The sequence below is a fragment of the Plectropomus leopardus genome, chromosome 11 (assembly GCF_026936395.1).
Source record: "Plectropomus leopardus strain MGB_pleo_1.0 chromosome 11, ASM2693639v1, whole genome shotgun sequence".
NCBI lineage: Eukaryota > Metazoa > Chordata > Actinopteri > Perciformes > Serranidae > Plectropomus > Plectropomus leopardus.
Genome location: NC_142186.1, coordinates 24756331 through 24777788, shown reverse-complemented (window position 1 = coordinate 24777788; position 21458 = coordinate 24756331). Strand labels below are relative to the sequence as shown.

Sequence of the window (21458 nt, the reverse complement as noted above, 5' to 3'; positions counted from 1 at the left end):
TCATATTTTTGTGGCCTGGGTGCCTTTTCTGCTTAATTTTGCCAAATTTCAAAAGCGGTGGACGCTCCTGAATCAAAAAAGCTTGACTAACTATGGATTCCAAATCCAAGATAGGAGAAGTCTCAGAGGAAAATGGAGAAGTTAATAATGCATATAGATAATAATAATAATAATAATAATAATAATAATAATAATAATAATAATAATAATAATGCATGAATAGATCTTTTAATTTTTACCACCAACACTGCAAAGTTAATGTAACAAATATAATATACCCATTATATACCCATATACCCATATATATACTATATACCCATTAATAATATTGATAGGCTAGTTTGACTATGTGTTGTGTTACCTGCGGCTCCAGACAGATTTTTTTTTTTTGTTTGTTTTGGGCCAGAAATGGCTTATTTGATAGTAAAGGTTGCCGACCCCTGGTCTATACAGTAAACGTAATTTTTCTGCCTGCAAAATCACAGCGGGTTCCGATAATCGACGTATTACGGTAACGAGCCGAAGCCCCTCGGCGTGCGGGCAACTGAGTGCGCTCGGCCTTCCCTCAACACAAGGCAGCATCTCATGATTCATTCAGCCAAAGACAGACAGCAGAAGACGGGCTAGACAACGGGCACTCTTCCGAGCCGGGGAATTAAGAGGCTGGGGGTCCAAACTCAGAGGAGCAAGTGTCCCACTGAACGGCGGAACTAGCAAGCTCGTCATGGCGGATGTTGGTGAGGTTTTGATGTCGGTTTTGTCCACAATTCGGGTTCCGAAGCCCGGGGACCGTGTCCACAAAGACGAATGCGCCTTGTCATTTTCCTCGCCGGTGAGCCATCTTCCCTTTGCAAATCCAGCCGTCAGCCAATAAATAGTTTTTTTAATGTCTCGTTCACTCCCACTCTCTCCTCTGCATGTGCCATGTAATGTTTTGTCAGTGCTTTTCTACTTTTACACGCTGGCTTCCTGGATATTCCCGGTTCAACTAACTAGCAAGCTAGCGTCAAGCTAAGCTAATAATGCACTGTAATGGAAACTTAGCTGCTCCGGCTTGTTAGCTAGCTGTGTCAGTGTAACTGAGTATGCTGTCAAACCAACTAGCAAGCATACTCAGTCGTTTATGGTCATAACTGTGAGATGAATGTTCTTGCTCTCTAAAATATCATAGCCTAGGGTATTTTAGTATTTAGGTTGACGTTTTTCGTCGATTTAGATAAAATTGAGCCCGTGTTTAGCTGAATTGCAACCGTTAGCAGGATGACTGGAGAGCTAGTTGAAACTGATGATGTGACATAGTTGAGACATCAACACTGCCTTCAATTTTAACTTCCCAATGTTGTGTCACAATGGAGAGAGATAAAGACTGGTTGTAGCATTTAACATCATCTGTGTCTTCATTACAGGAAACTGAAGGAGGCCTGTATGTGTGCATGAACAGTTTCCTTGGCTTTGGGAGTCAGTATGTGGAAAGACACCATGCCCGGACTGGCCAGAGGGCTTACTTCCACATCACCCGGACTCGCAAGGCTAAGGTGGACACTGTTTTCAACTATATGATTTATTTTCCTTGCAACTGAAGTCAATTTCACATGCACACATACTTACCCGCACCATTTCTCAACATGGCAAATGATCTCATCTCAACACTTACTAATATCCTGTGTTATTCCCCCAGAAGGAGGATGACAACAACTCTGGATCTGGACACCCACCTAAGAAAAAACCCACCAGATTGGCTATAGGTGAGAGGTTGTTTATGCAAACACAGCTATAATGCGTCCCCTTTTGAGGCCGATTTGTGTCTACCTCCCCTTGTGTTTCTCATCTGTCCAGGGATTGAAGGAGGTTTCGATGTAGAGCAGGAGCAGTATGAGGAGGATGTCAAGGTGGTCATTTTACCTGACAGACAGGAGGTGACATCAGAGGACCTTGCTACCATGCCTGATGTTGTGAAAGAACGAGTGAGTTTATTGTGTGTATTCTGGCAAGAGAAATGTTATCATTCTGTTAAGCTTCTGTCACAATTGCAATATACTACCCTACGATATTAGAACTGGCACTGGTGCAGTTTTTACAGTATCAAATATCACATTGCCATAACGTGAAAAAATTGATTGCTCTCAGTAATACAGGGCTTTCTTCAAACATTGGCAGCTTTTACAGATCTTTAATTAGTCAGTCGTCAAACAATATCTAGGGCTTCGGAGCTTTGGCATTGATCAACAGCAAATACTTGAAGCTTTGGTCAGTTTGTGCATGGGGTTGAAGTGATTTGCTGAAATTACAAGGCTGTGCAGAATTAACAAATACAGGATTTAAGATATATATATATATATATATATATATATATATATATATATGAATCCATAAAGTGAAAAACAAATACCTACCCAATTAACAAATATTTGAATAGCCGCATATTCAGGTCCAGCCCTTGTACTTAATGTATATTTCATATACAGGGACATCTGGATAGTACATTCTTTGGGGATGAAGTAGTTTAGAAGTTTAATTATGAGCTGTTAGTCAGGCCTAATTTGTTTGATGTATTTGCTGTCCATCAAGGTATCCCTGTCAATGGCGGGTATAATGGCAGCCGACTCAGTTTCTCATGCCTTACAAGTTCAACAGTGGGATGGAGAGGTGAGACAGGAGTCGAAGCATGCCGCTGACCTTAAACAGCTTGACAACGGACTCAAGATCCCTCCCAGGTGAGACATGTCGCTGCTGTCTCTTGAATAAACCTTCCATGGTGTTTCTCCTAGATTAGTGACTTCATAGACAAAGCTTCTCTTATATTTTGCTCTAAAATGATGAAAGAATGTGCAAAACTGCAAATGCAAAAATGTCCTGGCAATAATGCTTTTGAATTTAGGATCCATGGATCCATTATTGTAGCGGTTCATTATCGCTTTTGTGTCTCTGATAATAAATTTAGAACAGAGATCAGTTTTATTACTCAAAGCCTACAAGGGCAGTGCAAGTGTCAAGTGTTTGTTTCAGAACACATTTATTTATTGGAGAGTTTGGGTTGCTTGTCTGTTCTAATTCCTAGTGGCTGGCGATGTGAGGTTTGTGACCTCCAGGAAAATCTTTGGATGAACCTGACGGACGGCAAAGTGCTGTGTGGTCGCAGGTATTTCGATGGCTCCGGGGGCAACAACCATGCTCTTCTCCACTTCCAGGAGACAGGATACCCACTTGCTGTCAAACTTGGTACCATCACTCCTGATGGAGCAGGTAAGCAGATGGCTGGAAAAATGTCCAGCTTGAATTAAATAGCTGTTTTTTTTAAGGCTATGTAGAACTGGTTTCTATACATTCGGTTATATTATGACAGCAGCTTGCTACACAGCACAGGAGCCACAGACTTTGAACAACCCACATTAGTTTTTTCATAGTCTTCTTCTTATCTACTTTAGCCTCATTCCCACTGCACAAAAAAAATGCTAACACCCACTAACATCTGGCTTTTTAATGCAATGAGAATGCATTTAATCAACATTCACACCCAGGTCAAATGACTCTGCAGCAGACATGGGTATTTATCACCTCCGGCTCCTATTGGCATTGTTGGGAACACAACACCTGCGTAATAGCGGTAATTTCAGCTCCTTAACTGGCGAAATGCAATGACGCAATGTCACTAATTAGCGTTCGTCTCCTCCTAAGCAGCGCTAAAACACTGATCCAAATACATCTTCACTGAGTTTGAGAGAGAGACTGAATAATTAAGAGATATATATAGAGAAAGAAACTCCTGAAAAGTTTTTAAAGACCTCTGTTCCTGCTGTCGTCTCCTGTTTACCTGTTTTTTTGCCTGTTAGTGACGTCGCACAGATACACCAACAAAACAACTCACACACATACACAGACAAAAACTGACAGAAAGGCAGACTCATGTGCTGCAGCAGTATGTTCACTGGCAGCAGGAGTGCAGTCAATTGCCTATATTTAGGGGATGTAACAGTGTATGAAAAATTGCATGCATGTGCTAATTTTTGTGGGAAGGGGTATTAAAACATGAACATATGTTGTCCTGCACCTCAGCTTGTTGAACCAGCCACTGATCAAACATTCACCAAGGAAAAAATCACTGCTTACATAATTTGCAGGCTAAATAGGTAATTAGCTGCTCAGCTGCAGGACATTAAATGGTAGGTACCTGCAAATGTCACTTTAATCCATTTACATGCTGATAGGGGCTTCACTCTTCAATACTATCGCTAACAACACACTGTCTGCTTAAGTCTTGTCAGCCTTAATTGCTGCCTCTGTTGTGTATTTCCAGATGTGTATTCCTATGATGAGGATGACATGGTACTGGATTCCAAGTTGCCAGAGCACCTGTCTCACTTTGGCATCGACATGATGACCATGGAGAAGGTAAGCATTGTGTTTCTGCTGTTTTCATTGGAAGCAGACCTGTTATTTTTCTTTTGTTTTTCTTTCATTGATAATTGCAAATGTCAAATCTGCCTGTTTTCCCCACTGGTTTGCTATGTTCAACACTTTTCGGACGTGTAAACCGTACTATGTAAATTGTGTTTGAGAATCTTTTGTGTGCTTCTTGTTTTGTATAATTTTTTATTTAGCTGTATTTTTCATTCTTGTATCATTTATCTTTACATCTTTGAAATAAAACCAAACCAAACCTAACCAAACACTGGATCAAGTTCTCGTAGACAGGAGTATTGCTCAACTCTCTGCTTTACGAATGAAGTGTTACAAATTTAGTAAGAGATACTGGATTTTTTTTCCTTCTGTTGGCAGACATCCAGACCGTTATGGCTCCCTCATAGAGCAGCCATTGATTACATGGTATTACTAAGGGGTCTAAAATTGAGCTACAGTGTAAGAGAGTGGAAAATGAATACCACAGGAAAACTCATATTATTGAATAATTTGCTCTCTGGTCCTCCTTCTCAGTTTTTTTTCTCATCAGCACACTGTTAACTGATACTTTTGTATATGTTTATATAACATATCAAAGGATTATAGTATCATTACTGATGGACAATAATAATACAGTGGGATTTTGTTTTTATGGCTCAGCCATTATCATATACGCCTACTTTCCTCCTCACCTGTTTCTTCACTGATTCCCCGCTGACATTAATTTTGCCGCCTGCATCTTTTCTCATGCAAAGTGCAGACTACACAGTTGTCAACGTCTAAGATATCTGCACCTCTCACTGTGCACTGAAATGTTGTTTCTTGTTTCGCTAATGTATTGCTGCACACACATAATGATTTTGCACAGACGGGGGGGTGGAGGAATTGTGTTACAATGGAGCAGAAGACAAAGTGCAGCACTTACTGCTGTGATGATGTATTCTGATTCTTCCTCGTCTGCTTGCTGTCATTACTGTACTTTGTATGGGCTAATTTTGCGCTCATTCTCAAAACTTTCCATTATAAATGAAAGCTGCTGCACAGAACAGAGTGTGCTTTTAGCCTGCCTCTTTTAGTTATTTATACTTTATTTAGCCAAGAATGTCCCATTCAGAGACACGATTTCTTCTTCCAGGTATTCCTGTCTTTTTTCATTTTGACCTCTCTTCTTTCAGACCGAGCGGACAATGACAGAGCTGGAGATTGCCGTGAATCAGCGTGTGGGGGAGTGGGAGGTGATTCAGGAGTCAGGGACTACTCTAAGGCCCCTGTTCGGCCCCGGTTTGACCGGCATGAAGAATCTGGGCAACAGCTGCTACCTCAACTCTGTCATGCAAGTGCTCTTCACTGTTCCAGACTTCCAGAGCAAGTCAGTACCCTCTTTTACTCATAGCCCCTCCTCCTGTTCCTCCTAGTTGTTATGTTGACCATGTGTTCTTGTTACAGACTGCAATGAAAATATTGCTATCAAGTTGGCTGTTACAGCAGTAGAGCTGAAATACAGAATGACAGAAATGTCAACACTCCATTTCCATCTTCCCTCTATCCGATTTCCTTGGGGGAGCCAATCAGTAGAGACCCACATACCCACCTGAATCTAAAGTCATTTTAAGTCCACACTGATGCGTAGCCATGCCAACATACCTGTTTTGCTGGGGTTGTAGGAGTGGAGTGAAGCAAAGTAAAACAAACTAAGATGTTGGCTAATATTGAGAAGACATTTGGATTTAGAGCAGCCCTGATAGCAGCGTTTATCTTGTCCATAGTTGTCCATTCTAGTTTGTATGCTGCAATACATGAAAAATATGACCTCCGACAAGGAAAAGTGCAATGGAACGGTCATTCAAGTTGTTATTCCAAATTGGATTTTGCACAAGTTTGTCAACATGATCACACCTTACTTCATGTAGTGGTTTATATCGGGTTTTCTGTTGTGAAATGTGTTGTAACAACGTTTTGGTCACCACTTGATTTGGGCTTGTCTTATAAGTCTTTGCGTATCTTCATATTTATCCACAAAAAACAAACTCACACAAAATTCTACAACTTAATAATATTGGTTGTAGTTCACTCTATTACGCATGGCACCTGTTTGCACAATTTTGAACTGTTGTTTGTTATTTTAATGACAGAATGACATTTGACGCATTTTATTCACCATTTTTTGTTGCTCATGGCGCTGTGGTAATTTATGGAGGTCCTCTAAAGATGCTGTGAAGCACAGAGAGTGAACATACAAACATCAGCTTGCTGCAGGTGTCCATGTTCTCCCTGAACAGATGCAACTGGACAGATTTAGATCGGGAGTTGGCAATGCCGATTCGAATGATCAGTTTCGGACTTGCAATGGATTGCAGCATGACTTCTCATTGGTTCCATCTCACTGCTTGTCAAAGTCTCTCTGGTGGCACCGATTGGCTAATGGTTTGTTCCCTCTATGGCGCTCACTGGTCGTTTTTTATTTCAACTGTGAAACTGCTGTTACATGTCACATTGCGAGACAAATAGGTAAACACGTTGGAAGGGGTACATTTTGTGGTCTGAACCCAGGCAACTGAAAAGTGTCTCTTTTTGCACTGTTCATTTCTGTAAGATACTGAAAGTTAAGAATTTGTTTCATATCCTTCTATTCTTGCCTTCCAGGTATGTGTCTAACATCGACAAGATCATCGATGAAGCCCCAAGCGACCCTACCCAGGACTTCAAAACCCAAGTGTGAGTGTCATCGCCTCTTGTCTGGTCATTTTCTTTGACAAGCTCTTGTATTACCATTAGATGCCAAGAAGCACCCTCAGTGGTACGTCAGGAAAGCAAAGGACAGTTTTTGATAAAATTTTTGATTACAATTTCCACACACATGCACCCTGTCTTCTTTCCCATTTGGTTTTGTTGCATCATAATCACAGTAGATGAAAGAAACCATCCACATAAATACACACAAACATACTTATAGGGTGCCAGCTGTCAGCCACAAGCTGATTACAGATTCCTTTCCAGGCAGCTCCGTATTTAAATGTGATTTTTGTTTTTAATGTGGGGTTTTCTGAACTATACTGACACCTGGTCTCTTGTCATTTTAGCTCTATGCTATATATTTACTGTTTACCATGTAAACTGACAGAGCCTCTCCTTGTGAAAACCAACATGAAACCTTGCTCATTTTTTAAATCACAAAACTGTCTGGAAAAAAAGATCAGATTATATTTTTTACTATAATCTTTTTGTCACTTGATTGAAATTAGCCAGATTTGATGTGTCTGTGGCCTAATTCAAGCACTCTCTACTTCTGTTGCTGTACAAAAACTTTTTTATACCCGCCAGAGATGAGAAAGTCCTCTCCCTGATTAGCCATTCCACCATGTTATTTGAAAGCCAAAAATACATCTAGGCCTATATCCAAATCCTCCTCCTGTGTGAGACTCTGGTATATTGTTGGATGTGCAGTGATGTCGGCTTTGTTTGTTGATCACAGAGCCAAGCTCGGCTACGGTCTGTTGTCAGGAGAGTATTCCAAACCAGCACCAGACCCTGGAGATGAAAACGGTGCATCTGAACCCAGGGTAAGAGGAAACAATCAGTCACAGAGGATTTACACATCTTAGTTTTAACAGATATCCATGACACATGTGGGATTTACTCTCAGAAATAAGTGAGAAAGTGGGCTTCCTAATATTAGCCCCCACTGTTGACAAGTCCCACTGTTCTTTGTTTGCAGGGAGACCAAATCGGTATAGCACCACGAATGTTCAAAGCACTTGTTGGGCGGGGCCACCCGGAGTTCTCCACCAATCGACAACAGGATGCTCAGGAGTTTTTGTTGCACTTCATTAACATGGTGGAGGTAAAGTAACACTTTCACTCTGCTTCTCCTTTTGGTCCCCAGCTTTTCTCTTTTATTATTAATTATTTTGCCCCACAGAGGAACTGTCGCTCTGGGTCCAACCCGTCTGAAGCCTTCAGGTTCCTGGTTGAGGAGAGGATTGTGTGTCAGCAATCACAGAAAGCCAAGTACACACAGCGGGTGGATTACATCGTCCAGCTGCCTGTGCCGATGGACCAGGCTACCAACACAGGTGGGGGGGTATACAGTGTCAAACTCTGTATGCTGTTCTACACACGATTAGCAGTGTTAGCTCTGCTTCCAGAGGGGTGCAAATCACACTGCAGAGGCCACAGTGTAGCCTTCAGCTGTCAACGAATACTGGAAAGCTTCAATTAAAAATGGATCCCCACTCCAAGTTCCTTTTACTAGCTTGGCGGGCTACACATTTTTACACATAAATGCAGTCAATTAGACCTTGATCTAGTTGCCAGTTACGCTGTGAAGCAGTTCATTAATAGAAGTTCTGTGTATGTAGAAAACCTCTTAAAGTCCACTGGATAATCTGCGACCCTCTTCAGCTAGCTCTAAACTGCTTTGATCACAGATACAAATAGAAACGTTTAAACTTTTGTCAATATCAATATGGCACATGTTAGCTCAGTTAGTTTGTCAGTGATATTACAAACTGCTGTCTTGTCATTGGTTATGCTTTGAAAAGTCACAACACAGCTGTGGCTCAGGAGGTAGAGTTGGTCAACCACTAATTATAAGGTCAGCCGTTAGATCCCTGGTTCGTGTTGAAGAATCCTTGGGTGAATGTGACGAGTAGTATGAAAGTGCTTTGAGTGTTTGAATGACTAGAAAAGCCTGATGCATTTACCACGTCCACAAGGTCATATTCTCAACAGACTGACCTTTAAGAGAAGAGCAGTGTGTAAAACAATGAATAATGTCACTGCAAAACCAGAATCAGTTGTTTGTTTATTAGCTTCAATAGGCATGTTTGTGACTATTTGAAGTGTTACATGTCCTTCTGGTTTTGAATATCTTAAAAAATGGGTACTCTCAAGATTTAGTGTTGCAAAATCTATGCAGTTGAGTCGATGACATGATCAGAGTTACTTTTGTTTTACCTATTTTAGGCCATGTTTAGAAAGGAACAGCCCTGCTAGAAGTGTAAAAGTCTTTCCTTTGCGGTTCAAAAAAATCTGTGTTCATATGACAGTACTGTAAAAACGATCCACATGCACAAGGATCCGCATAAACAATCGAAAACACTGTAGTATGCATGCCAGACAAGTGGTTGGCAGTGTAACTTTGTAATATCACATTTTAGAAGAACAAAAAAAAAACCTATTGTCATGTGAACAAGGCCAAACCGTATTGGCAAATAAAGCCAATTTTGTGTATCCTTTATTAGACATGGATATTCTTTGTATCCTGAGTTGTGTTTGTAATTTCAAAAAAATTAATTGCTTTGATGTCTTGAATACACTGCTGTGTACAAGTTGTTTCTAAGCCGTGTACATGTTTCTCATACAGAAGAGCTTCAGGAGGCAGAGCGGCGGCGTGAGGAGGGGGACTCATCAGCCCCTACAGTGCGTGCACAAATCCCCTTCACAGCTTGCATGGCGGCCCTCAGTGAACCAGAGATCCTCACAGATTTCTGGAGCTCAGCCGTACAGTCCAAGACTACTGCTACCAAGTATGAAGAGAAACAGCCACACGTACTGAAGTGATGAAACAAATCTTGAGATGTATTTATTAATATCAGCTTTTGTCTCCTTTGTCAGAACGACCCGCTTTGCCTCTTTCCCCGACCACCTGGTCATCCAGATTAAGAAGTTCACCTTTGGCCTTGACTGGGTGCCCAAGAAACTTGGTAAGAAAATATTAAATTATTGTTTGAAAAAGATCAATATATTTTATACAAGCTGGCCTGGCCACAGGCAAAATACTTGTTCCTAACTAGTTGGTGTTAAACTTCAAATGGTCAAACTAAAATGAACAACATTAGACCTAAAGAAAAGTTTGGTAAGTGGGAAATGTATTACATCCAGTTAATACAGACAAAATCTAAGTGTCAGTTTCTCTTTTATCTCTGATAAATGATTGGACTGTGATTTACATGCTCTGATTACGTCCTGCTTAAACAAATAGCAGTGTGTGGACACACATGAAATTTAAATGACAGATTTGCGTAGCCAACAAACAGCTTTTCCACTGTTTAAAAAGTCCCTTTTTTGTTGTTTGCTGGAGTAAAAAAACATCTTTGTTTTTCTGTCTCTGGGGAAATCAAAACAAGTGCAACTGTGGATTTCTAAACTGTTGCATCTGAATGGGTCACGACTCCAAGCTGGTCTTGGGGACAGAAATAGAAACTGAATTTGAACTGGCCCTTACCAAAGTAACAAACCAACCAGCCCTAACGAGAAAAAAAATCACAAGAACTAAATAAACAATCCAAAAGAAAAGTTAGCATCCTAATTTGAACTCCCTTTCAATACAAAACAAACATGAGACAAGAGAAGGGAACAAAAAAAGGCAGCTCTCCTTTATAGAGCTTCTTGGCACATAGTTACAGGTAGAAACAAAGAGGTAAAAAAGATGCCATCTGGTTGCCTTTTCACAATCAATGAATGAAATCAAACAATGAATGTAATTGTTCTTTCTGTTTGATTTTGTACAGTTATGATTACAGACTTTCTTAACATCCCTACTCTTGTCTTTTGAGTGTAATTCATTTGCCAAAAAAGAGAGAAAACATACAGTGAACAAGCCTAAAATAAATATCGCAATAATATCGTTATTGTGAAATCTTTCGTGTAGTGAAAATCTGATATCGTACCAGCCCCAATACAGAAGTAAGCCTGTTATAACAATGCAAAGGTAACAGCTGCTGCTCTTACTATCCTGCTGTGTGGATATGAATGGAAATGTCCGTTCTACTCTAGTTCTATTTCTACGGTCCTGACACACAAGTGGAAGTACAGCTCCTCAGCTTTTCTGTACCCACAGATGGACTGTGATACACCAGCAAATAGCTCAAGAGTGAGGAGGACACAAAGGCTGAGGAGCAACACAGCACATAATAACAATTAAACAGTTTTGCCTTCACTTTTTACAGTATTATTTCTAAAATTTTAAGATTTGAAAAGAAAGTTTGGACTTAAGTGGTTTGATGGGTTTAATTGTCCTCTGTGCAGATGTTAGCATCGACGTTCCCGACACTCTGGACCTGAGCGCTTTACGTGCAACCGGCCAGCAGCCGGGGGAGGAGCTTCTGCCAGAGGTGGCCCCGCCCCCACTCATGACCCCCGATGTGGAGGTTAAAGGTATCCTGGGTTACCATGGCAACGAGGAGGACGACTCTCTCTACTCCCCACTGCTGTGTTAGTCTGTCTGTCGTTTCTGCTCTTTTCCCTCTCCCTCTGTGGCGCTCTTATTTGTCCGCCCTTGTTTCCTCCTTTTCTTCTTTTCTTCCTTTTCTGTTCCCTTGCGTCCTTCAGTTGCCTTATTATTTGTTTACTTTTGCTTAATGTGAATTAATTTAAATTTTTAAGTTAAAGTAATTTCTTAATGGCTTCTTGTTGGTGTATTTGGGCTGACATTTCTATGTATAATTTTTTATTATTTTGGAAGAAAGTGCTCAGGGCACAAATAATAACAAGCTTTCTTTTTTGTTGTTGTTATTAATCAGTGTTTCCACAAAAATTGAATATCAGAAAACAAACTGAAATCCTTAAAGTACATCTAACTTTTGCCTATGAACACATTCAGCCCCAGTCCTCGATGACTCCACTGTGTCCCAGTTATGTGAAATGGGATTCCCACTGGAGGCCTGCAGGAAAGCCGTGTACTATACTGGCAACACTGGAATCGACGCTGCCATGAATTGGATCATGGGCCATATGGATGACCCAGGTGTGCAGAGCTGTGGAAATTTAGCAGAAAGCAAGTCACCAATCAGTGTGAATGCTGCTCTAACTCTAGCTAATCGTCTCCTTCTTATTGGCTGCAGACTTCGCAGCCCCCCTGGTGTTGCCAGGCTGCAGCTCCGGTGCCGGGACCACACCCACAGAGAGCCTCTCCGAGGAGCACCTGGCAACCATCGTCTCCATGGGCTTCAGCCGAGACCAGGCAACCAAAGCACTCCGAGCCACGGTTAGATTCAAACTCCTTCCAGTTAGAAATGGGGATTTGACTAATTTCATATGCCCCTATTCTAAAAGTAGAACTGAGCCAACGCAGGCACAGCTGCTCCCTTTTACTTAAACAGTAATGTTGCCAAGTTTCATCATTCCTGGAGACTCTTACAGTGGTTGAGCTTAAGTCCTCATCAAAAATGAGTAGCAGGATTTTGTTTTAAGTTGCACTAAGCTGTCAGTATCACTGATAAGAGACTGGTTTTATTTACTGTATGTGGTTGTGACAAAATAATTTACATCAGCCATCAAGGTTTTGTCATGTGTGATGAAACAGCTGGAAAATATTTGTGTTTAAATAACTGAGTACAATGTGTCACAAGACGATACACTGCTGATAAATGAGAGTAGCAAAGAAAACTGGAAACACCGGGAAACGAACAAATATTGGTCTGGCTTTTACTGAAGCAGCTACGGATTTTTTTTGAAAGGTCAGTAAGAGTTAGTTTAACATTTTTTTCCGAAATAAGCGCAGGTCAAGATTTACATTTCAAATATTTTTTGCCACTTATTTGGCGGCAGGTCACTTTTATAAAAGTGAACTAGTTAGGCAAAGAGCTGCAGGTACCACTCTGCGTGACCCTCAAACCTCTACTCCAGATGATCGAGGTAAGCAAAGCTTTTTTCTGTTGTCATTAGTTACAGTGTCAGTCTCCTTTTGTGAAGAAAACACTTTCTGCATTATAACAGTTATATTATTATGATTTTATCAAATACTTGGCACCTTTTATAGAAGTAAACTTGAACCAGCCATTTGTATAATTTGCTACTATAACCTGATCGTTAACCCGTGAAGAAATCAGTTGTTTTTGGTCCTTTAACTTGTTTAAATATTGTGCTTGTACTGTAAAATTAAAACAAACTCACTGCAAAGCTTGTGTTTGACCAAAAACTCAATTTGTTGATACTCTCTAATAATGTCTCTTTTAATTGGTGTTTATTTCGCAGAGTAATGTCCTTGACCGGGCAGTGGACTGGATCTTCTCCCACCTGGATGACCTGGAGTCCATGGATGTGTCTGAGGGCGGTCGCTCAGCCGCAGAGAGCGAGGGGGGCAGGGATCCTCCGCCTGGGCCTCGAGTCAGAGACGGACCAGGCAGTAAGTCCTGAGGAGCAGGATGAAACTGGTGACGGAGATGTGTTTAGAAGCATAACATGTACACCGCAGCAACATCACCATCTTTAATTTAAGACTTGAGCCAGGCTTTTTATTTAGAATTGTGTTCTCTCAGCCAGAATAATTGCATTTTATTTGTTATAATCTATATAATACGCATTTTTTCCTTTATCCAGAGTATGAGCTGTTTGCGCTCATCAGTCACATGGGGACAAGTACAATGTGCGGCCACTACGTCTGCCACATTAAGAAGGATCAGCAGTAAGTGTTTTTGCATTTGTGTTTCTACTTTTTAGTGATATTTTGCTGTTTCAAAGCCTCGTCAGTTGAAAGTCAGAGCTGTTCAGAAAAGATTGCAAGTCTCAGATCCTGAAAGAAAAATTAGCGTCAGATGTGTAATTTCATGCGCATCCCTTGTTCTGAAAGAAACAACAAAACTAAGAGTTACAGTCTCAGAAGTTTTATGTTTTGTATCATTTATACTTTAATTTCTTTAAAAACATATTTTAATGTAATGAAGCAGCTGGTTCTCTGGTGCCTCAGCAGGGGGCACCATACTCCAGGTCTGCTCGAACAATATTTGCTGCCGATTTGATCACAGTACAAACTATTAAACTGTCATAGACCTGAGCTTTAAATGATTTATTTCCCCTCAAAAACAACACATTTATTCAAAATTTTGATATTACTGGTGATCCCATCTATAATATTGAATGCGTCTTAAAACAAATAAATGATTCGATTGTTTAAATCATGATCATTATGTGTTCTAATATGATGATGTTCATTTGAGAAAAGCAGGTGTCTCTTAAACCCAAGTGGTAGAGATTTTATTATCTCTGCCAGGCGTAAGCCATGAAGGGATAATGTGTTTGTGTGAGTGTATGTATCTGTCTCTCTGCAGCTAATCTCATATACTACTGGACCCATCAGCTTAATATTTAGCCCCAAATTTATGGCGGTATGCTTAACGGCCTTTCGTGGTTGCAGTGATTAACACATTATTTTAAAAAAGTCAAATTTCATTGACTGTTTTATACTGTCATTCACTGCTGACTCCTCACTCCTCTTAGTTAGAGATGTTCCAATACCGTTTTTTCCTTTGTGATACCAATTCTGATACCTGAACTTGCCGAAACCAATTACCAGTCTAATGCCATTGTGTTTAAAAACAAAAACAAAAACACTGTGGCATTGTTCTAACCCATTTCTGTGTCAAGGAGCTAAATAAAAGAAGACTGATGAAAATAATAAATAGACCTTGGGGGGTTAAAATTTATCAATAAATTACAGGGTGTCTTATCAAGCAAAGGCTTGCGTATAGATACCCCATCAAGCATTTTAGGCAGCATCAGTCAACATTTCAGCCTTCGCCATGGTTTAAAAACTGACATCCATTGATGTGGAGCATCTGTAGATAAATTCTATACCCGAAACGTTATAATCCATTAAAACTAGGGACGATATAAGATGAGTTAGTCCCTGTTTTTGTTATCTTTGCCACCGTCTTGACTACAAGGGACAATACAGTGAGATTTGTCCTGTTCATAGACGCTGCACAGACAGGCTGTCCTGCACTCCCTGTTGCCCACCCTCATGCCCCCAGACACACCTTGAAATCTTCTCTCTTCTGAATACTCTTTTCAAGTTGTCAAATAAGACCAGCTGATTGACAAAGCCACTCTTTCGTATACAAATAATCAAATCTATAACTTAACTCTGTTATCAAGTAGCTCTCTCTCTGAACTGAGTGATCTCTGTGTTTCACAGGTGGGTCATCTTCAACGACCAGAAGGTGTGCGCCTCAGAGAAACCTCCCAAAGACCTGGGATACCTCTACTTCTACCGGAGAGTGGCTGAATGAGACAGAGGGGCGGTACATTCGGGATGAAAGAGGAGTAATGTGGACGCTAACACAAACACACAAGACAACATTCATAGTCGCACCCCACCAAGCTCTTACAATTGCCCGGCACGCCTCACAGCTGACGACAGTGTAAATACATCCCTCAGATTGCTTATATACACAGTTAAATGAATTGGTGCAAATGTACAGATAATGTGTTGGGGGGAGGTTTTTCCTTTTGATCCACTGATTACAAACCACAGGCCTGTTCAGAAAAGCAGATTCAGTTTGTTACCTGGATATCTTTGCTGAGTAACACCATCTGAAAACTGTTTAAAACGGCCGCTCCAGGTTTACTCAGCAATTGTATCCAGATAATTCAGAAAACCTGCTTCATGAAACAGGCCCCGAACGTTCAAAGGAACTTTGTTCGCTCAGTCCATTCACTCTTTATTAATACGTTTGCGCAACTACCTTTATCCATGTCCTGACTATTGATTCCCACTGCCATCAGTAGTCACTGCCACTCCCCATCGAAATATGTTGCTTCCAGCCCTCTCTTCTTTTATTGGACGGTTATAGCTCGGTGTCACCAGTTCAGCTTGGCGCCAGCTCCTCCTCTGCCTGTTTCAGTGAGGAAGTAGGAAACAAACAAAAAAAAGTTAAACATCCACGCTAAGAGGGTCAAAGAAAAAAACAACTCAAATATGTGTTACAAAAAGGAAATAAAAAAAGAAGTCAAAACACCAAACCAGCTCGTTTTTTTCTCGAAAGATTGGTGAGGGTGATATCTGGGTGATTTTTGTTTTATTTTGTTTTTATTTTGCAAACAAATCCTTTGTTACTTCTGCTGTGACGAATAAAGAATTGTCTTTCTGTCACTCTGCCTTTTTTTTTTTTTTTATACTAAACTTTTCCGCTACAATCGGCTTATCATCTTTTATTTACTTGGTGTTCATGACTTGGCACAATCCTACAGATTGCGAGATTTTGATACAATTCATGGTTGTGTTGTTTAGGTTATTCGTGTTTTTAAGCAACTGCACAGAACTTTTTTTTAGCTTTATGTGAAAATGTCACTGTGTACAGAATCCCAGGCCTAGTTTGCGAGAAAGTGCAGACATGAAGAACAAACCCACAAAGAGCTCTGGGTTTGCAACGGCCTACAACTTTCCAAAGTGCACGCGTCTTTTCAGATGTCTTCCGCCTTCTACAGTTTTGGCATCCTTGCGCTCTTGTTTTCGATGAAGTGAAGCACAGAGAGGATGAGCAAATATTTTGACCTTCAATAAAAGCACAAAAGACACCACACTGCTTCAAAATTAAGGTAAGATCCTTTCATAGATTATGAAATCAAGTTTTATATTGTAAAACAAAACTATTGATGTAATTTGACCGTTCTGAAACCATTTTTTTTTCCTTTTCTTCCGTAATGTAGTTCAAACGTAATGACGAATGAAACAATTCGAAACTAATATTTTTTTAAGGTTTTGTAGGTTGCTATTGTCTCTCTTCATTATTAATACGTTATTTTTTTAAATCTCAGTGTAGGAGTTTCGATGAAATGCTTCATAACCAAATGTGAAGAGGGAAAATGTGCGTAACCTTGCCTCAGAGCGTCTAGGATGTATTTCAAGGTTACGCTGATTTTAAGGCCTTAAATTATCCATAATTTATAACTATTTTTTGGTTACTGCGGTGAAATATGTTGACATGTCAAATTGGACATTTTTGATGAATTCTGATAAGTATAAATTATCTGGTCAGATCATAATTATTCTGGTTATTCAAAATAACTTGTTTGCAAAGATATGATTACTGGTCTTAACATGAAAAATTGTTTAAAAATCAGCTCGCTAAATTGAACTCTGCTACCCTTCAAAATCTTGAAATACATTCGAACACTGCGGCAAATAGTGATGAACAGCTTGTCAGAAGTTTCATGTAAATTCATTTTATTTGGTTGCTTTATTAAGAAAACTTCACAACAAAATAATTTTTAACAAACTTTTCATTTCAGGAGTATGATCAGATACATTTGGTCTACAGCCAAGCATCTTTAAATGCCTGACTGAGCCTGATAATTAAATGCAAAAGAGCCAAAACATATGCTGGAATTTTCCCACTGACGTTTGTTTCATTTTTTTATACAAGGTTACATGAGCAAGTTTTACATTTTTGATAGCAGCGATAGAGAGAGGAAGGAAGTAGAGAGCAACAGTAGCTCGGTGGTTAGGGATCACATGCATTTTGGTGAAGTGCTCATCTAAACAGAAGCTGTTTGTGGTATCTCCAACCTGTTTTTATTTGTTTTGTTAAATGTGTTTATCTAAAAAGTACATTTGTGCTAATTTCTGCTAATTCCCTTCAGATCCAACATTCACAATGAAGACAATCCTGTGGTTTGGGTTCGGTGAGTGGAAATACTTAATTTATTGTAAATAATCCGTTATGATAAAGAAATGAGTTACCTGATTTAAAGAAGTCCTGTTATGTTTTGTGAGTTTCTTAAACTACTTTAAAAAATAATTGCAGTTGTGTTTTACTCCTTAAATTTAACCTGATAAATTATCCTTTGACTTTATTTTCACTGTTTGAGTCTCTTATGTGAAGTAATAGAATATATGGCAGTAACATCTGTTTGTTCTTGTAGTAATATGCAGAGTTGTGGTATTCTCCTGTAAATACATCAGTGATATGTGCTTCATTAATGTGACCCTTTCTTTTCAGTGCTGAGGGCACTCTTTGCTTCAGGCAGTGTGATCCTCACAAAACCAGGGAGCAAAACCACCATCAAGTGTGGCGTCAATAAATTCGCTTCCTCCCTGGAGTGGCAACGTGAAAATATCCGGATTATTAGACTTTTAAAAATCCAAAGACTCCCTTCAAAAGGTACAGACAACTATTTTAAAAAATAAAATGGGTGATATCATCAACAACACAAGACACTGTTTTTAAAACATTGTTATTTGCATCAATTTTCTGCTTTAGACAAAACAGATCTTGCAGAAAGGTCAAGCTTGAGGTCCGACATAAACCTGGAGATCTCTAGAGTGAAGGAACAAGATGGGGGAAAATTCACTTGTTTGGTAGATGGGAAAGAGTATGAACACAGACTCCTCGTGTTTTCAGGTGAGCAGAAACATACTTTGCATTGCATGGTATACAGAGTGAGTGGGGTTTACTTCATCAGTACAATCAGGATTCTAAATTGCTGCCAAAATTTAACATGCCCCAATTTTAAATACTTTTTTTGTGACACTCATTGTATTGTATTTAAAGAAAAACCTTCAGTATATGCACAAAACAATCTAAAATTTTAATTTTCTTTGTTAGTCCACACAGTCAGGCAATGCACGGTTGTAATGTACCTCTTTGCAAAACCCCTTTTTTATGATGCCCCTGGAGCAGTTTGGGGGTTAGCTGCCTTGCTTAAAGGCACCTTGGCAGTGCCCAGGTCTTGCCAGTCCACACTCCATACATGGCCGATACGGGGACTTGAACCGGTGGCCCTCTGGTTCCCAAGCTAAGTGCCCCTAAACTGAGCTTCTGTTGGCAAATATTGTGTTTAATGTTAAAGATTATGTACACATACATGTGTAAGATAAAAGACCCTTAAAGGGGTGTTCCAGCAGTGCGTTATTGCATCTTTATGAATTTTGGGGGATTTGCAGGAGACCGATTTAAAAAAAAAAGAAAAAAGGAAAATATATCAAAGCAGCAGAAGCTGAAATACTATGGCTCAAGCGCCACATTAACTACATTGCAAAATTTCTGTGATATAACTTTATAATGTCTTTCATTTGACCCTCCCTTACTGGTAAACTTTCATATCTTTTAAACTCCCGTCCTCCAGATTCTAACACCGGCCTCCTGATTTGAAAGAAAAAGTTGTCTGAGCCCAGGCTGAGATAACATCATCATGGAAAATTTTAAAACTTTATAAAGCTCCCCGCTCTACAACTACTTTCACAAGCTGAACAGCATTTCTTGTGATGATTAAACCGACCTTCATGTGTAAAATCGATGTACCCCTTTCATTTCATGATTTAAAATCCAGATTTTCCAGCCTGTAAAGCTGTGACCATTTTGTACAGCGATAAGTACAACGATACATTTTCATTTCCCATCATGTCATGAGGGTGTTCCTAATGATCTGGATGAAGTCCTTCGTCCAGCACAGCCTCCCCTCTCTCTTTATGATTCTCACTGTATCCTCGCCCCCGTCTGTTGTCCCGCTCTGTGTCAGTCTTTGCCAGGCCCTCTAAAGAGATCCCGCTGGGCAGCGAGGTCACGCTCCAGTGTCAAGTAAGAGGTCTGGACCCTCCGGACTCTCCAGTGAAGTGGCAGAGGCCAGATGGAAGCCCACATGCAGGGTCACAGACTGTTGAACTTAAACCTGTAGCGCGCTCTCATGCAGGAATCTGGACTTGCATGTTCTCTCAAGACGGGGAGGAGTATAGTCAGAGACTAGAAATTAAAGTTCAAGGTAGGACACTTTAACCAAGATCTGTGCTTATGAAACAACAAAATCTACCTGTATGGCCACTGACCAAAGCAATATGTTTTTGTTTCAGAGCCGCAAACAACTGCACCGTCCTCAATCAAAAACCCAAAGGACGGCAGCCGTAAGCCTTCCTGTCCCAGCTGTACGCACTGCTTGTGCTTGTGTTTGTGTAAAGCCACTGAGCGCGTATTAATAAATACCACTGGATGTGTCTTTGGTTTCACGCTTTCTGCCATGGTCTGTTTTCATGTTTTCTCAACTAGGTGTTACTCACTCTCCACCTAAAGCTGGTCAGCTGCTGGGGCTCAGCTGGTGGATGTGGGCTGCAATTGGAGGAGGCTGCGTTGTTGTGGTCCTCCTGATGGTGTTTGTCATCATCTTGTGCAAGAAAATCAAAAGAAGGAAGGTTAGTTTATAAAATCAGCCAGGGAAATCTTACTGCTCATATTAAAATTAGTAGGTGTGATGAAGACTGTTGAGGCAAACAAAAAAAAGTGTTTTTTTTCTGCTACAGAGGAAATTTGAAACCATGAAGAATGGCCGGCAGCCACCGATGCCCAAAAAGTACTGCCAGTGTAACCGGTAAATGTTCTTAACTCATTTCTATCTAGTAAAAGAAATTTCTTTATCCCCTCTCCAGTAATCTCTGTTCACTTTACAGATGCTTTCTAATAGACTCTTTTCACTTTATATTAATGACTGTTTGACCTTCATTTTCACTGTGCCTTTTACCAAGTGCTTCATTATTGTGTAATAATTAGTGTGAAAACTTCTCGTCTTTCCTCTCTTTATCGCAGCCCAGCAGCTGCAGCAAAACCGCAGCAAGGACGCCGGAGAGAGAAGCCATCAGCTCCCCCTCTGCAACCCCTGCTAATGGAGTGACATGAAAGACGGATCGAAGAAAGGACAGATAGAAAGAAAGAAAGAAAGACAGAGAGAGAGAGGGGGAGTGACAGGAAGGGGAAGAGAGGGATTGATAGAGATAAAGAGAGAGCGAGTGAAAGAATTTGGCATGAATGTAAATGGGCTTTTGAATGTTGCAGATGAAAATAAAAATCAAATGTAATGATGTGGGCACTTTTGAGCTTTCCCACCAAATATAACCAGTGAACTGAATGCAAATAGGCTCCTCTACTGCAAGGGAGAACAGCAACTGTCTTTACTTATTTTTTACATTTATGCAGCATATTTACATGTTAAAAATATCCTTGAATGCAGTGTTATCTAATGTGCTTTCCGTGGTAAATTTCATTAAGCTGATTTGGATATATTTTCTTTCTTGTGTGTCTGTGTATTTGATATATGTCTATATTGGCTTTAATTCTGTAAATGAATATATTCAAGTGCTGTATGGAAGTTTGATGTCTTTTTTTCCTCACACAATAAACTATAAGGACACCCAGCTGCAAAATATACAAAATTATTTCTGCCTTCATATGGCAAACTGGGGAACTTTTATTACTGAGAAAATCACCAAAAGCTGAATGTGCATGGTTTCTTGTGAATCCCCTGAGAATTCAGATAATCGTAAAACAGTGCAGGAAAGGTGGACCCCACCACAA

At 40.1% G+C, this 21458-nt stretch overlaps 2 protein-coding genes across 4 annotated transcripts; both read left to right on the top strand.

Moving 5' to 3' along the window:
• The first annotated feature begins 532 nt into the window (after window positions 1-532).
• Window positions 533-16270, top strand: usp5 (ubiquitin specific peptidase 5 (isopeptidase T)). Of its 2 annotated transcripts, none has more exons than XM_042489317.2 (20): window positions 533-832; window positions 1407-1535; window positions 1679-1745; window positions 1837-1964; window positions 2569-2714; window positions 3059-3243; window positions 4295-4389; window positions 5574-5767; window positions 7042-7113; window positions 7871-7958; window positions 8114-8239; window positions 8318-8471; window positions 9764-9926; window positions 10015-10103; window positions 11428-11613; window positions 12002-12145; window positions 12243-12385; window positions 13375-13525; window positions 13720-13804; window positions 15314-16270. In XM_042489317.2, the coding sequence occupies exons 1-20, from the start codon at window positions 725-727 to the stop codon at window positions 15405-15407; spliced, it is 2547 nt and encodes an 848-aa protein (XP_042345251.1). In that variant the 5' UTR covers window positions 533-724; the 3' UTR covers window positions 15408-16270. The 2 variants fall into 2 exon arrangements, with proteins under 2 accessions (XP_042345251.1, XP_042345252.1); XM_042489318.2 differs by having other exon boundaries at window positions 534-832; window positions 11428-11556.
• A 133-nt stretch (window positions 16271-16403) lies between these two features.
• Window positions 16404-21247, top strand: LOC121945284 (papilin). 2 transcript variants are annotated; one of them, XM_042489402.2, is made up of 9 exons: window positions 16404-16716; window positions 17761-17802; window positions 18120-18281; window positions 18381-18521; window positions 19639-19878; window positions 19967-20017; window positions 20160-20302; window positions 20411-20478; window positions 20694-21247. In XM_042489402.2, exons 2-9 carry the CDS (start codon window positions 17775-17777, stop codon window positions 20776-20778), a joined length of 918 nt encoding a protein of 305 aa, XP_042345336.2. In that variant the 5' UTR covers window positions 16404-16716; window positions 17761-17774; the 3' UTR covers window positions 20779-21247. The 2 variants fall into 2 exon arrangements, with proteins under 2 accessions (XP_042345336.2, XP_042345335.2); XM_042489401.2 differs by having other exon boundaries at window positions 19967-20038.
• The last annotated feature ends 211 nt before the right edge of the window (window positions 21248-21458 follow it).

Coding starts and splice junctions, on each gene's coding strand:
- usp5 (XM_042489317.2), top strand. CDS start 725: ATGGCGGATGTTGGTGAGGTTTTGATGTCGGTTTTGTCCACAATTCGG. Junction 7,959..8,113: donor ACGGTGCATCTGAACCCAGG/GTAAGAGGAAAC, acceptor CTTTGTTTGCAG/GGAGACCAAATCGGTATAGC. Junction 8,240..8,317: donor ACTTCATTAACATGGTGGAG/GTAAAGTAACAC, acceptor TTTGCCCCACAG/AGGAACTGTCGCTCTGGGTC.
- LOC121945284 (XM_042489401.2), top strand. CDS start 17,775: ATGAAGACAATCCTGTGGTTTGGGTTCG. Junction 17,803..18,119: donor AATCCTGTGGTTTGGGTTCG/GTGAGTGGAAAT, acceptor CTTTCTTTTCAG/TGCTGAGGGCACTCTTTGCT. Junction 20,303..20,410: donor AGAAAATCAAAAGAAGGAAG/GTTAGTTTATAA, acceptor TTTCTGCTACAG/AGGAAATTTGAAACCATGAA.